The sequence below is a fragment of the Gymnodraco acuticeps genome, unplaced genomic scaffold (assembly GCF_902827175.1).
Source record: "Gymnodraco acuticeps unplaced genomic scaffold, fGymAcu1.1, whole genome shotgun sequence".
In the NCBI taxonomy this organism is placed as follows: Eukaryota; Metazoa; Chordata; class Actinopteri; order Perciformes; family Bathydraconidae; genus Gymnodraco; species Gymnodraco acuticeps.
Genome location: NW_022990021.1, coordinates 3,608,196 through 3,624,175, shown reverse-complemented (window position 1 = coordinate 3,624,175; position 15,980 = coordinate 3,608,196). Strand labels below are relative to the sequence as shown.

The 15,980-nt window shown below is 44.3% G+C and overlaps 1 protein-coding gene across 1 annotated transcript in view; it reads left to right on the top strand.

Moving 5' to 3' along the window:
• The window catches only part of gpr158a (G protein-coupled receptor 158a), an 81,855-nt gene that overhangs the window by 20,356 nt on the left and 45,519 nt on the right, over positions 1-15,980 (top strand). The window contains 1 exon segment of the mRNA XM_034214077.1: positions 15,846-15,948. Coding sequence (XP_034069968.1) covers positions 15,846-15,948 — 103 coding nt within the window.

Sequence of the window (15,980 nt, the reverse complement as noted above, 5' to 3'; positions counted from 1 at the left end):
TTTTCAAAACATTTAATACTTTTTTTTTTTAAGTGAAACATCCGGGGCTTTTCAGAAAACATCCGGGGCTTGAGCCCAAGTAGCCACCCCCTAGCGCCGCCACTGGTCGTGACCAACATGGAGGGAGACAGGAAAAAACAAACAATGAACCGACACTGAACACAGGAAGAGACAAGACGAAATACAGGGAGGGGTAATCACGAGACGAGAAACAGCCGGGCAGGGAAGGAGAAACACAAGGGCAACAGGTGAACACAATCAGACAATTAGACACACCAGGGAAACTAACGACAGGGAGGAAAACACAGGGAGAAGGACCAGACAAGAAACAAGAGGCGCATTCACACCGTAGTACTTTTCCCACAAAGGTTCATGAGAACTTAGTTCATGAGAACTCTTTAGTTCTCATGAACTCTTTAGTTCTCATGAACTAAGGACAGATCGCGTTCACACCGGAATAAGTCCCTGGGGGTGGATTAGGCAAATGAAGCCGCTGACGTCACTTCTTCTTCTTCTGCTTCGGGTTTACTGGCAGGCCGCAAACCACTTCACGGCGTATACTGCCGCCCAAAGTCCCCGGCCGGAAGTCCCCGGAGTTGGGGACTGGCTTCAGTAGAAGCTGCTGGGACTCCCAGCAGCTTCTACTGAAGCCTTCCGAGTAAATCGCCAGAACGCCGACACCTCCTCATCTCCACCGCTCCCATGTTTTATTTTGTGTTGCCATAAGTTAGTCTCTCTGCGTTTCTGCGCTGGGCTAATGCTAATGCTAATAATGCTAATGCGAGGATAATAAAATGGCGGCTTCACAAAACTTTTTGGGAGTTTTACGGGGCGTGGTTTGCATTCCGCCCAGCCAATCAGAAATAGGAACCTTTTTACCCCCACGAAAGTCCCTGCTAGAGAGCAGGGACTTTCGTGGGGGTAAATAGGTTCTCATGAACTAATTTTAGTACCAGCTCTTTTTGGTGTGAACGCGACAAAAGAGTTCTCATGAACTAAGTTCTCATGAACCTTTGTGGGAAAAGTACTGCGGTGTGAATGCGCCTATTGAGAGATAAACATGACAGGGAGAACAGAACAGCAAAATAACCCCACAACTAGACACAACAAAACTCAAACCCTGACATAACCCCCCCCCCCCCTCAAGTGACGGATTCCAGACGTCCCTACATAAAGTCAAACATCTCCAACAGGGTGGGTGGAGGGGGTCCGGAGGACGGGTCTGGATCGACAGCCCGGGAAAGGCACAGTTCATTGAGGGGCTCTCGGGCGGACGGCCCGGGGGCAAGGCAGAGTCCATGGAGGGGGTCTCGGGCGGACGGCCCGGGGGCAAGGCAGAGTTCACAAAGGGGCGAAGGCCACAGCAGGTGAACTCAGCGGCCCGGGCATGAGGGCAAAGGAAGTGGCTGGAAGAGTCAGGGGGCCGGGCTCGAGGGCGAGGACCGTGGCCGGGAAAGTCAGGGGGCCGGGCTCGAGGGCGAAGACCGCGGCCGGGAAAGTCAGGGGGCCGGGCTCGAGGGCGAAGACCGCGGCACTCAGGGGGCCGGGCTCGAGGGTAAAGACCGCGGCTGGGGAACTCAGGGGGCCGGGCAAAAGAACGGGCAGGAGCTGATGGAACCCCTGGGCTGGTATCAGTGGGACCCACGACGGAGCAAGGGCTGGTGTCGATGGGACCCGAAACAGGACAGGACACGGTGTTGGTAAGAAACCCGGCGGAGCACCCAACAAAACAGGACATGGAGTTGGCAGGACCCTAAGCAGAACCCCCAACGACACTGACGTGGAGTTGGCAGGACCCTCGACGAAACAGGTGTCGGCTGGACCCCCAACGGCACAGGACATTGGGTTGGCAGGACCCCCAACGAGACAGTAGTCGGCGGGGCCTCCAACGGCACAGGACATAGGGCTTGCAGGACCCCCGGCAGAAGAGTAGTTGGCGGGGCCTCCAACGGCACAGGACATAGGGTTGGCAGGACCCCCAGCAGAAGAGTAGTCGGCGGGGCCTTCAACGGCACAGGACATAGGGTTGGCAGGGCCCCCGGCAGAAGAGTAGTCGGCGGGACCTCCAATGGCACAGGACATAGGGTTGGCAGGACCCCCGGCAGAAGAGTAGTCGGTGGGACCCCCAACGGGACAGGACATGGAGTTGGCAGGACCCCCGGCAGTAGAGTAGTCGGCGGGGCCTCCAATGGCACAGGACATAGGGTTGGCAGGACCCCCGGCAGAAGAGTAGTTGGCGGGACCCCCAACGGGACAGGACATGGAGTTGGCAGGACCCCCGGCAGAAGAGTAGTCGGCGCAACCTCCAACGGCACTTGAGTAGGGACTTGAGTAGGGACTTGAGAAGGGACTTGAGTAGGTACTGGAGAGGGGACTCGAGATGGAACTCGAGAGGGAACTCGAGAGGGGACTCGAGAGGTGACTCGAGAGGTGATAATGTCATTATTAGCTAATGAATGTTTCGATGCTGAACAACAGCAAAATGACAACGTTTTCATTGGTCCCTCTTCTTTAGAGAAGACCAGGAAATTATGGATACACGGATCGTGTTCAAATCTATAGGCACGCAATGACTCTAAATAATAATGATCACGACACCAAACACAGATTAAAACTAAAGTAACGAGCCTGTTTTGAAAATGTAAGAAGTAGAAAGTACAGGTATTTCTGTAAAAAATGTAAAAAGTAAGAGTAAAAAGTCGTCAGAAAAATAAGTAGTGGAGTAAAGTACTGATACCAGAACAATTTACTTAAGTACAGTAACAAAGTATTTGTACTTTGTACTCCACTACTTCCCACCTCTGGTGCGCACTACACACACATGTTGTCCCCTCTTGTAAGGACATTATGTTGACTATCCTAGCTCTAACCACAACCACTTTCTCCCCAATCCGTAATAAACAGTTTCCCTGCCCTAAGCGTGATTTTATCCCTAACCAAGACTCTCTCGTGACCTACAAGCAGAGACGTTTATGTCTTGTAATGTTTCTATGATTTACATCTCATTGTGTCTTGTCTTGCAATCTTTACTCACAGCTGTCTTTAACTTACAAAGATAAGACAAAGGGCATGTTCTGTATTGGCAACAATTATATCAAGTCCTTTATCTATACACAAGGACATACTTATCCAAGATTCTGGCACAAGAGAATACCCGTACACTTTTGAATAACTTCAGTGCACTTCAGTTATTTTGGTTGGGTTAGCCTGAGGACATGGCAAGTTTAATTGATGGGATTCATTTGAAAACACTTACAAAATTGATTGCCAACTGAATTCATTCATCACTGTGTGTCACAAATAATATTGATTTAGCCATCAAAAATGATGCTTCATTGGCATGTATAATAATGAGTTGTCTTCTGTATGTCAGCAATTATTTTCTAATACAAATCTTAATGGGGGATATAGTGTAAACAACAATCAAGGATTAAGCTTGTAATCCACTGCTGAAATTAAGTGCAAAAATACAATTGGAATGAAATGGTTGTTCCTAGAACACAGTAGCTAAATCTCTTGTATGATGTGTCTTTGAATGTAAATGAAAAACTACATGATTTCTGTCATGAAAAGTATACAAATATTTCCCATATGGTATCTTTGCCTTCAAAAAAGGAGAATTGGCTATATTCCCTGATGAATAATAATCAATAGGAATTCATCCATTTTGCAATCAATCTGTTTTTGTCATGTTTTAAAAACTTTCCTAAGATAATGCATAGTTTCACATCACATCCAAAAATGAAATCTTCACTGGGACTTGTTTGCTCTTTTGACAGTTGTATGTTGTAAACTGCCAAAACCCCTTTGAGAATGTTACACACATTAGTATACGTTGTATCTGCTTGTTTCTCTGTCCATGTGTTCCCTTTGCACTCAACAAAAAAAGGGTTACCCCTTCATCTAAGGGCTCCGCAGCGAACTCAAAGATAAAAACAGTACTTTAGAAATTCTGAATCGTAGTGGGGCAGGGATTCCCACAAGGGACCTGTCTAAACAGTATTTCACACCATCCCGGTCCTTTGAACCTGCTGATCTCATTTGAGGGGGAGAAAAAGGGCCCAAAGCATCATAACTAACTACATTCCTTGCTATCTGCCTATTAGAGTATGTTCACAAGCCTGTAAATAGGGTAATTGCTAATTATCTACACTGATCTCACCAAAGCTGTGATTATGCTCCAGAGTTGATAAGGGGGCTTGATAGGAAGGAAATAAAATACTGCTGCGCACCAGCAGATTTTAATTCACTCTTAAATGTTTTGCAAATCCTTTTGTGCTGGATGAATTTTGCTGTATTGTAGAAAAGTAGTAGAGAGACCACAACACTAAGTTTTAGATAAGACCAGGAATGAAAATACTGCAATAAATGTGTTTCTTCCATCCATCCATCCATCCATCTTCTCCCGCTTATCCGTGGTCGGGTCGCGGGGGTAGCAGTTCCAGCAGAGAGCCCCAAACTTTATTTTCCCTGGCGACATCAACCAGCTCTGACTGGGGGATCCCAAGGCGCTCCCAGGCCAGCGAAGAGATATAATCCCTCCACCTGGTCCTAGGTCTACCCCTTGGTCTCTTCCCAGCTGGACGTGCCTGGAACACCTCCCTAGGGAGGCGCCCAGGTGGCATCCTAACTAGGTGCCCGAACCACCTCAACTGGCTCCTTTCGACGCGAAGGAGGAGCGGCTCAACTCCGAGTCCCTCCCTGATGACCGAACTTCTCACCTTATCCCTAAGGGAGACACCAGCCACCCTGCGGAGAAAACCCATCTCGGCCGCTTGTATCCGCGATCTCGTTCTTTCGGTCATGACCCATCCTTCATGACCATAGGTGAGGGTAGGAACGAAAATGGCCCGGTAGACAGAGAGCTTTGCCTTCTGGCTCAGCTCCCTTTTCGTCACAACGGTGCGGTAAAGCGACTGCAGTACCGCTCCCGCTGCTCCGATTCTCCGGCCCATCTCACACTCCATTGTTCCCTCACTCGAGAACAAGACCCCGAGATACTTGAACTCCTTCACTTGGGGTAAGGACTCATTCCCTACTTGAAGTGGACAGTCCATCGGTTTCCTGCTGAGAACCATGGCCTCAGATTTGGAGGTGCTGATCCTCATCCCAGCCGCTTCACACTCGGTTGCGAACCGATCCAGTGCTGAAGGTCGCAGACCGATGAAGCCATTAGAACCACATCATCTGCAAAAAACAGTGGTGCAATCCTTAGTCCACCGAACTGCAGACCCCCTCCCCCACGACTACGCCTCGAAATCCGATCCATGTATATTACAAACATGATTGGTGACAAAGCGCAGCCCTGGCGGAGGCCAACCCTCACCGGAAATGTGTCCGACTTACTGCCGAGGACCCGGACACAGCTCTCGCTTTGGGAGTACAGAGATTAGATGGCCCTGAGTAGAGACCCCCTCACCCCATACTCCCGCAGCACCTCCCACAGTAACTCCCTGGGAACTCGGTCATACGCCTTCTCCAAGTCTACAAAACACATGTAGACCGGATAAGCGTACTCCCAGGCCCCCTCCAGGATCCTTGCGAGAGTAAAAAGCTGATCCGTCGTTCCACGACCAGGACGGAATCCGCATTGTTCCTTCTCAATCTGAGGTTCGACAATCGGCCTGACCCTCCTTTCGAGTACCTTAGAGTAAACTTTCCCGGGGAGGCTGAGTAGTGTGATGCCTCTGTAATTGGCACACACCCTCTGATCCCCTTGTTTCTTTCCACTTTTGTAAAAGTATTAAGAAGTTTAACAGCGATGAAGATCTGTCAGCAGATGGAATGAATTTGACCTCTTGGAAACAGTTCTCAAAAGTTTTCAGTAATGAAGGAAAAATAACACTTTTTTAAAAAAGTTTTTTTATTTTTAGCATGTCCTGCCAATGGAGTGGTTCGGAATACTTATAGCTATATTTTCTGTAACATCGCCCAGATTTCTTCATTCTATATCCAAAACCTTTCAAGGATTCAGTTTGTGATTCTATCTTGTCCTCTAAGGTTTTTTTTGGATTACCAAAAGATGAAACCACTACTTTGTAGATCCAAATCCCATACTGGATAGCATTATGATTCTCTATGTGCAGCAGTACTGTCTCCTCAGCATTATTTGAGATGAAAATATCAAGGTTGAGGACCGTTGGCCATAACACAGTGGGACGAGAGATCACAGGACACTTCTAACTCCGGCCCCCTCGGCAGTGCAGCCCTTCCTTAACCACTGTCCCTCTAATTGGCTCAGTGGATAATGCTGGAACTCTGAATTTACATGGAAACACTTTGAAGACTTGGGAACACCCGCCTCCGGGCTCAGTCTCACATTCACTGTGCCAAGCCTCAGCAGCACACCGTACACCGAGGCAGAAAGCAAACACTCAGTCTGCGGAGGATTGGGAAAAAGTGGAATGTAGAGGTAACATTTGTCTATGGACCCATGAGATTGGATGTGAAAGGATAGAAATAGACTGAGAAGAAGTGGGGGATACAGACACTAAGAAAGGAAGTAATGGTAGCATAATTTGCACAGACAAAAGAAAACCTGGCTGTTGCTTTAAACCAGGGGTCGGCAACCCCTGGCACGCGTGCCACCATTGGCACGCGGCACCGTAACCAGTGGCACACTAGGAATAAGTGTAATAAGTGTGCACAAATATTTAAATTTTATTTTTCGGATCCTGAACCGCCAGTTATCCCTGTTACCTGCAGAAGGAAGCCATGCACGCAACGCAGCCCCGCTCTCTTTAACTCCAGGCAACTTTCTGCCACTTTCCTCCGTAGTGCAGTGCTGATCGTTTCACCACAGAGGAAAGCACTTCACAAATTGCAGTACCCATAAGGAGCTGTACAAATGCCGCAGTTTTTGCATGGCTGTGTCTTTAGTTGAAAGCCCAGTGGTGATCTGCTCATCTCTAATCGAAATAACATGCTACACAGGGGCGGACTGGCTATGTGTGAATCACAGAACGGACGATCGTCCTTATTATTATGCTGTTTAAACCAATTATTTAAATTTGTTTGTTAAATTCGGCATCATGTAAGTTAGGGATGCTCCGATCGATCGGCCACCAATCGATATCGGCCGATACTCACTCTCTGCCGATCGCGAGAGTCGATTGCATGACGTAAAATACCTGACACTTTTCTCTGTGCGCGGCAAAACAAGCTCGCCAAAATGGCTTCACCAGTCTGGCAGTATTTTAAGGTGTCCGAAAATTACAATAAAATAGCGGTATGCAACGTGTGTGAAGCAGAAATCCTGCAGCTCTACCCGCTGTGACGGACCGGTGAGCGGAGCAAAACACACTAAGAGTTAGACCTACAGTAACACACTTAGCTATTTTATCTACCTCTGGAACAAGCTAAACTAGTTATAAATATATTTATTCTTCACTGTCGGGTCACTCATTACTGGATCAGTGAGCTGCATGAGACGATAATGACAGGCTGTCAGGAGAGCGAGAGAGAGGGGGAGAGAGGAAAAGAGAGTGCTTCCGCTCATTTCTCCCGTGTTATTATCCAAAGTTAATGTAAACTTGAATAATGTACTTCATTTGAATGTAATAATTATGTTGGTTGTTGTTTGTGGAAGCTCCAGTGAATGAGCCCCATTAACTGAGTTTTAAACATCACTTTAAATGGAAGATCCCCATAGGCCCCGCCCACTCGATCGGATGGGCGATAGGATCGGCGATCGGCGCATCCCTGAAGGCCCTGACACACCAGGCCGAAATCGTCCGTTTTCGTTAGTCGGACGACGAAGCGTGCCCTGTCGCCCAAACTCAATTTGGTGTGTCCCGCACCGTCGGCCGTGACACGCCTTATTTGGCCTTTCATGGCCGACGCACGGCCGATTCAACTTGTTGAATCGGCCATGCGTCGGCCACAGGCAGTCGGACAAAGAAATCACTCTGATTGGCTGTTCAGCTAGCAAATCAGTGCATGAGAAGCGAAACGGTTGCTTGAGAATGTCTTCCACAAGCAACACTCCAATGGCTGATAGCTCCAGTACCGCACGAAACATGTTTTCGATGGACGAGAGTGAAAATGGAACGCACATGCTATTTGTTGTTTGTTTAGATCACACAGTCTGTTGTTTGTTTGTAGCCTTTATTTAACCAGGTGAAAATCCCATTGAGATCAACGATCTCTTTTTCAAGGGAGACCTGCTGTTCTTCTTCTCTGTCTTCTGGTTGTTGCCTCTTTTGAATGACGAATACACACTACCGCCGCCTGCTGGTAAGGAGAGTTATTGCCACTCACGCATGCGCAGTTCGTACGTGCTCGGCTGAAGTCTTTGGGGTGTGTTCCAGTGCGACACATGGCCAAGACGCAGGAGAACACAGCGACGCAACAGTCGGCGTCGGCGAGTTCTCTGGTGACTGCTTGGTGTGTCAGGGTAAGTTGCGCTGACAGGTCCACACACTGCTTCCCCGCAGCGAGGCTACCCCTGCCCTCCTGTTGATAGTTCACGAGCGCCGAGCTCATGGCGGTAATTGTTGAACAGTAACACCATAGATGTAACAAAGTTGTATTTATCATATTTTTTTCCAATACCATGAATAGGGGGGGGAAAAATGAAGTTTTGGACAATCTATACATTTTTCTTATCTAGGTCCATGCAAGACTAAGCAAGTAGTTTTCCTTTACTATATCCTCTGGTCCTCCTGAGAGATTCTGAGGTGTTTCCTTACCAGTAAGCATGTGAAATCCCTCCATAGTGCTCTGCATCTGCCACTGGGTCTCCTCTCAGTTGGACCTGTTGAGGTTTGTCCAAACTACATCCTAATGTGAAAGCTACTCCTCGTCTCTCCAAAGGTTGAGTCCAGAAATCTGCAAATCCAACTCTGTTTGGCTGCAGTGAAATGATTTTAATCGCTACCCAAATATCATTAAAATTGTCACATAAAGGCACAAAAGCAGTTGCTTTTGTGCACGGTCAGTAAACAGCTTCTTTATCCAGGATCATACCATCTGCAGTGTTAAATCACAGACGGTTTGGTGTAATGTTTGTCTTGTTAGCGCAACCATTTTGCATCAACAAAGATAATATCAATGCTCAGTAGTGTGTCAGAGAGTCAGTTAAATACACTGAACAGGGATTCAAAGAGTTCATTAGGGAAAATGTTATGTTTCCATTTATTGAAATTATTCAAACTTTGGTAACTTAAAAAAAAAGAGTTCTGACTTTTTTCACTTTCAAGCCACATATTAGGATGACAAGGAAGTGAGAGCTGTTGCAGTTACAGTATAGGAGGAGAGTTGTGTCGGGTCAGTGGACTACAGTGGAACATTTCCCTGATCTTCATCACCGATGACAGTATTTGTGCCTGTTGTCCCTGGAGGCTGCTTTGAGGTTGTCAGAAAACTTTGTGCGTGCCTGACTCATTACTACTCACTTTCCTTGTTTTGTGTACAGTACATTTAGATATGTCTATTTGCAGGTTGCAAGAGCCAACATTACTGTCCATTTTACCGTGCGAACGAGGAATAAATATGTACTCTGCCGGGTTCACTTTGACACTTACATAAGCTGTGAATGTGATTATGACAGCAATATCTCAGTGGTGTCTGTTGTGTGTTTTTTTCCCAGCCTGATGGCAGTGTTAAGCTCCCTCTAGGCTAGAGTGTTTATCTCACTGGTGTCTCGGCTTTGGTGTCTGGACTTCACCCAAAGCGAGGCCCCGCTGTCCGGGCAGCCCTGCCCCGGCTAACTCCGGCTAGTTGACCTCATTTAAAAGCCAGGCAGGCTGTGTAGCTGTCCCTCTGAGCAGAGTCTCTGTCATGCAGCTCTCCTTTGTGTCTCTTTGTGTCTCAGAGTCAGGGTAATGCACAAGCCTGAAATTGCAGTCTGAGCCAGACCCAGCGCCAATTGATTCAGCCCAGTCCATGCCCAAAAGCTAAACATTGTTTTAGCATGCCCCGAATCAAAGATATTGACGTCAAACTCATCCTTCTTATTTTTCTATATATTTTGCTCTCTCATACTATATAAAAACCAACTATCACTTTCAAGGCATTCTGCTCTAACTGAATCATTTATCATAAATCAAGTGATTAGTGAGGGAAATGTTTATTGTGCCCTCTAAATTCTCATTGACAGTCAACTAATTATAGACATTGTAGACATTTTTCTCTCCATATTGTAAACCTAAGGCTGTTGTCTTCATGAAACAGCTATTGCATGTCCATTGAGTCTGAAAAGAGTGATTTAACTTGTGTTGCTGAAATTGTGGCAATTTTTCCTTTCATTAAATGATGGGAGTTTTATTTATCATTTAGGGTTTAATTGTAATATTATAGTTTATAGGCTCTAACCTGGCCTGAATCAAGCGTATTGGATCCCATTTTGTAACATTTATTTAGCAAAAATAGTTTCCAAAGGTTCATCCAAATTCAAAAGAAACAAGATCTTGAATTCATCAAAAGTTGGAAGTGCGAATTAAATGTGAAGTCAGAGGGAATTTAAACCCCCATTAGGCTGGAACATTTAGGAGTCAGGTAAAAATGACAAGACACCATTCAAGACAGCCCATATTTGAGTCCTGAGAACTACAATTTCCCTGAAGCTTACACATCCCTGAATTGCACCTTCATCATTGAGCTTCATAAGGCCCTCTATGCCAGGTTAATGCCACATTTTGAGATATCCCTGGTGGTTAGACTTGACAAAGTTTCTCCAGAACTATAGAAGATATTATACATTGTTTAACACCGCAGGTAGAACAGCCGTGTTTCTGTCTAATTTACATGATGCCTTCATACACATCTGAGCTGGTGGTTTACAGCTCACTGCACATACTGTACTGCAACTGTACTACAAATACAGAGACAATCGCCCTGTGGCCAAGTCTTCTCCTTCTTACCTTCTTTCTGTGCAACCTATCTGTAATTATTGGACGATGAACTATCCTCTGGGTTTACGTAGCACTCTGTAGGATCATTACGAGTATCTACAGAGGCCTATTAGCAGTTGATTAGGCACTGGGCTGGACCGGAATAGCGTGGGTTTATTTCAAAGAGAGGGAGAGCTCTAATTAGCCGGCAGAATCGAGCTGGTTCCTGGTTTCCTGGTCAGGTGGAAGACAACCAGCCTCTGCATCAATTAGTGCTACTTGCAGAGTTGTTTTTTTATTCCCCCGCTTCATGTTACAGAAAGGTGATGGAGGAGAACTGCAGTGTTTGATGTCGGAGGAAGAGTATGTGGAGTGTGTACATTTGTGTGCAGGAATTGCAAGGATTCATTAAATGATGTAAAGAAGATAATGCAGTTAAAAGCTAAAATTTGATGTCCTCATGCACATTGACCTCTTAGCACCAGAGTTTTTAATGTATGATGCCCAAATCATAGACATTCATACTTTTTTACATTTTTTATTTTATTATCTATTCAAATATATTACATTACATTGCATTTAGCTGACGCTTTTATCCAAAGCGACTTACAATAAGTACATTCGACCAGGAAGACACAACCTTGAAGAAAACAGAATCATATAAGTACATCAGGTTTCATAGAGCCAAACATTTCAAGTGCTACTCAACTGGCTTTAGATAAGCCAGTCCTTTATTAGTATAAAAGTGCTTCGTTAATAGTTCTAACGCTCGAAGTGGAGTCGAAAGAGATGAGTTTTCAGTTTGCGCCGGAAGATGTGCAAGCTATCTGCCGTCCTGATGTCAATGGGGAGCTCATTCCACCATATCCACTCAGGATTAAAAAAAAGTGGTTAATATTTGCTGAACACCCCTAATTTTGTTATTAAAAAAATAGCAAAATAAGAGCAAATGTGTTTTTTCTGTCTGACCTTGAGTTTTAAATTACAACCCTCTATCAAAAAGTTGAGTTCTTCATTTTCCAGCAAAAATTACACTTTAAAAACCTGAATACATGTGTCTCTATTAGAGAGAACCGAAATACTTTTTTTTAAGAAGATCCCCTTTTATAGTCAAATTGGGGGTTATCCACTAGTTTCATACTCTTTTTTAGGAGACTAAAAAGACGCACAATATGAGACCCACCATGGGCACGTAAAAGGGCCATAGGACAAAACAATCTACAAATTATAAAAATGTGTGAAATTGGTAATGCCACTATCTTCAATCTTAGTGTAATATTTCACCTAATGCCTATGTTGCAGTGGTAGGGACTAGGGACAGATCATCCAAGAGTTGTTGATTGAGTTTGAGGTCAGAGTTCTGCAGGCCAGTCGAGTTCTTCCACATAAAACTTGGAAAACCATTTATATGGACCTGGCTTTGTGGATGTGGGAATTGTCATGTTGAAACAGGAAAGCCTTCCTCTAACTGCTGCCCCTGGGAGAAAGAGAAATCAAAGGGGTCATGGGCTAATTTACAGGTTAGGAAAAAGGGACATTTATATGATTTTCGATACTAGACCCTATTAACATTTTCAAATCGAGCAACCTGGTAGAGGAACAATCACCTATTTGGTTCCATTTCTCAGAACTCATAAACATCTGTGACAATGCAAGTAGATATTGATTTATTTCAAGGGTTTATGATTGGTATCAATTGATCTTTTATGTTAAGCCCCTTAACAGGATAAAAGATTGCTGTAGTATTACAAATTCCATTCAGCTCAAAACATGATAAATAGCTCCAGCCATACAGCCAACAACTATACTCATACTTTGGGCCATATGGTATTCAAATGAACTCTCCTTGGGTCATGCTGAGATGTCTTCTTTTTATTGCTTCAATATGAGTTTAATTGACATTAGGTCGTTATTAAATTACAAATTGATCACAACCACGCTACAAACACCACTGATGTAAGATGATGCTGGCACACAAGTCAGAGAGAGAGAGGGAGGAGAGAGGGAGGGAGTGTGTGTTATATCTATTTTTGAGTCCTGTGGCCCTTTTATTAGTGCTGTGTCGCAGGCAGACCATGCTGGCCTGACAGCGTGACGCACTCCGATAAAAAGGCTCTCGCGGTCACCCACATGTCACCATGGCAATTAGTATGTCACAGTGCGTGTGATTGACAGCTGCCACAGCTGGCAAGTAAACAACAGTGAGTAGTGCTGGTAGGAGGACCTGGGGCAATGGAGACACACAGTATAAGAATCAATTAGGTATATTTTGTTTATGTATTTATCTCTGAATTCACAGGTAAGTTACATAAACATCAAGAGACATTTCTTTTGTATTATTATTAAGGTTAATTATCACTCATTTTTTATAGAGCAACTATTTCATGCAACCATTGTGGATCTTTTTGCAAACAGGAATTATAAATGCTGTACAGTAAAACACAGTATTCTTTATATAGCCTTACTCTCAGTATATTTGATGTTATTTCTCTGCTCTGACAGCACTTTTGAAGCATTAAGCTCATTAAGGAAAGAACAATATGGCTCCCGGAGAGGCTTGCTATCAATAGAACATAATCAAACACAATAAATAGCATATGCTGTGTGCATAGAAGTAGGTCACTGTCTAAATGTGCTCTGTGAACTGTAAAGTATGTTGCCTTGTAACAGATGTATATGTTATTTTTTCAAATTTCAGATCTTGCAAAATAAATACATGATAAAATATAACTTTGCCCTAGGGGTCTACTCAGCTCCTCCTCCCTGTTTAGAGACCTTTTACACATCTGGGCCAAAAGCTGCGTTTCATGGCCCTTCTGGCTTCTGGCCGGACCACTCCCATCACATCAATCAATCAATCAATGTTTATTTATATAGCCCAATATTACAAATGTTACATTTGTCTCAGTGGACTTCACAGTTTGTACAGTTTGTACACATGTGACTTATGGCAGGCTGCTGGGAGGCAGGTTCCCCCCCGTTCAACACTCTCCACATCAATCACCGCTGCAGGCAGAAGGGATGCACTGCCATGGCTATTCCTGGCTCTCCCTGTCACATACATGAAAAAATAAGCATACACACCCACCTGTCTCTGGCTTTTTCTCCAAGTGTCTGGGTGGGCATATTCACAGTGGCAGGCAGTAGCTGCAGCACGCTCCACCTGTCCTGAGGAGACGACTGTTGGCCAATCAGAGATGAAGTCACGTTGCCCCACAGGACTCATCTAAAACTGTGCCAGGCAGATTTTTATGAACGGATTCACAGATCAACAGCCTGAATCAAAATGACAAATATGGTGGCCCATTCATCTTGCAAGTATCCAATGTTGTTCACAGAGAGGCTGGTTTACCAATATCATAGTTACCTTCTAATATTGACTGGCCGCGTAGGTTAACATGTCGAAGCTGTTTAGGCACACACTAAAACGTACTAAACATAAGTTTGGATTGTTCACCAGCTATTTACAGCTTGAACATATATTAGATTATTGATGGTTTTAATCTATAGAGTACAGGAAAAAAGGAGCAAACGCATCATTGACATACAGTATTATCTTCATACACAGTTTATGTGATAAACGTTTACCTATTTCCACAATCAGAAAACAGTTAGCCACTTTAGCATTCATTTGAAGTCATGTTTCTAGAATGTAAGTCCATGTTTTACTCAGTTTCAATCACCACCATTACCTGGGGGAATATATGCATGTTAAACTGCCTAATAATACTCCATTGTCTGTTGCCCAATTGTCATTGTCAATGTGTTGAAAGGGTAGCTTAAAAGAAACCAAAATGTTTTTTCCCAAAGTCTTGCTGCTGGTGTAATACACATTTGGAGATGGTGAATGTGCAGTGGCAAATTAATTTACAGGTTTACGATGTTAAGAACACAAGGACCCATTTCAAACTGTCACCACTGCAATGAGTAGCCGTGTTCAACAAATGAATGTAGTGCCACTTTAAATGCGTTGTGCTCTTCAGTGGAATCTGTTGAAGGACCACGTTTGCTGAATTGTAACCTGTTAATTACTTTGTGCTTCTGAGCCCTGGCCGGCCCCCCCAAGGCTTTAACTGGGGGGACTACACTCTCAGGTCCTTGAGAGACAGTCAGAAATAGTTTCCTCTAAAGACTTCCAGATCCTGCCACTGGCCCTGCCTCTCACAGTCAGGTCACAAGCACTTCATAGCGTGTCAAGTTTCGGCAGAAGTACCGTTGCTATTCTGGGCCCCTCGTCTTTTCTTGTGACTCATAAGTCATTATCATCTCTGGCTGTTATGTCGTTTTTAAGGGAGAGAGCAAGAGCAAGAAAAAACAACATTGAGCTTTATGCAATGACCCAAATGTGTCCATACAAGAGAAGATGGAATCTCATTTCAACAAGAAATATAATTAATAGTTCTCCATTCTTTTAATGTTTATTTTATTAGCTTTTCTTTTTAATGACTGATTTTAAATGCCATTTTCTTAATGTCTTTCATTTTTTGTAAAGCACTTTGAATTGCCTTGTGTTGAAAAGTGCTATATAAATAAACTTGCCTTGCCTTTAAAATCATGCAAATAAGTATGTTCCTAATTAAGATATTAATTATATCTTGTAATTTGGCAAACGGCACATAAGTCTGCCAAGGATGCCCCCTGACACCCCTTGTGTTTTTCTCAGCAGCCCTCAGTCTGTTTCCTATCAGACTTTCAATCAAATGGAAGCGGCTTTACTAATTTAATATTAAGTGTGGAGAAGGCACGATTAGACAGAGAGAGGAATCTCACCACTTAAATAATTAGACCCTTGTCCTTCCCACAAGACGTTTGATCCCACGTTCCAGACTTTACTTTTGGTTTAATATTGACATTTTTAATTGCTTTTATACTGGTGTTTATTCAGTCCGCTTTACAAGATGTTTTGTTTAAAATTCTTTAAACAAACTTATTTATTATCAAGGAAATAAAAGCAAAGATTGCCTCCAATGTCCTCTCTGTGTTGCTGATGTATATGTTCTTGTCTCTTTGCAGTGTTTGCCTCACCATGGTCATGGATTTGTCTTGGACAAGTACACGTGCCAGTGCAAGAAAGGATTCTTCCATCCCAACAGAGTGGCTGTCAACGGCTTTACACGTAAGTCACTGACAGATCATTCACCCTTTTCC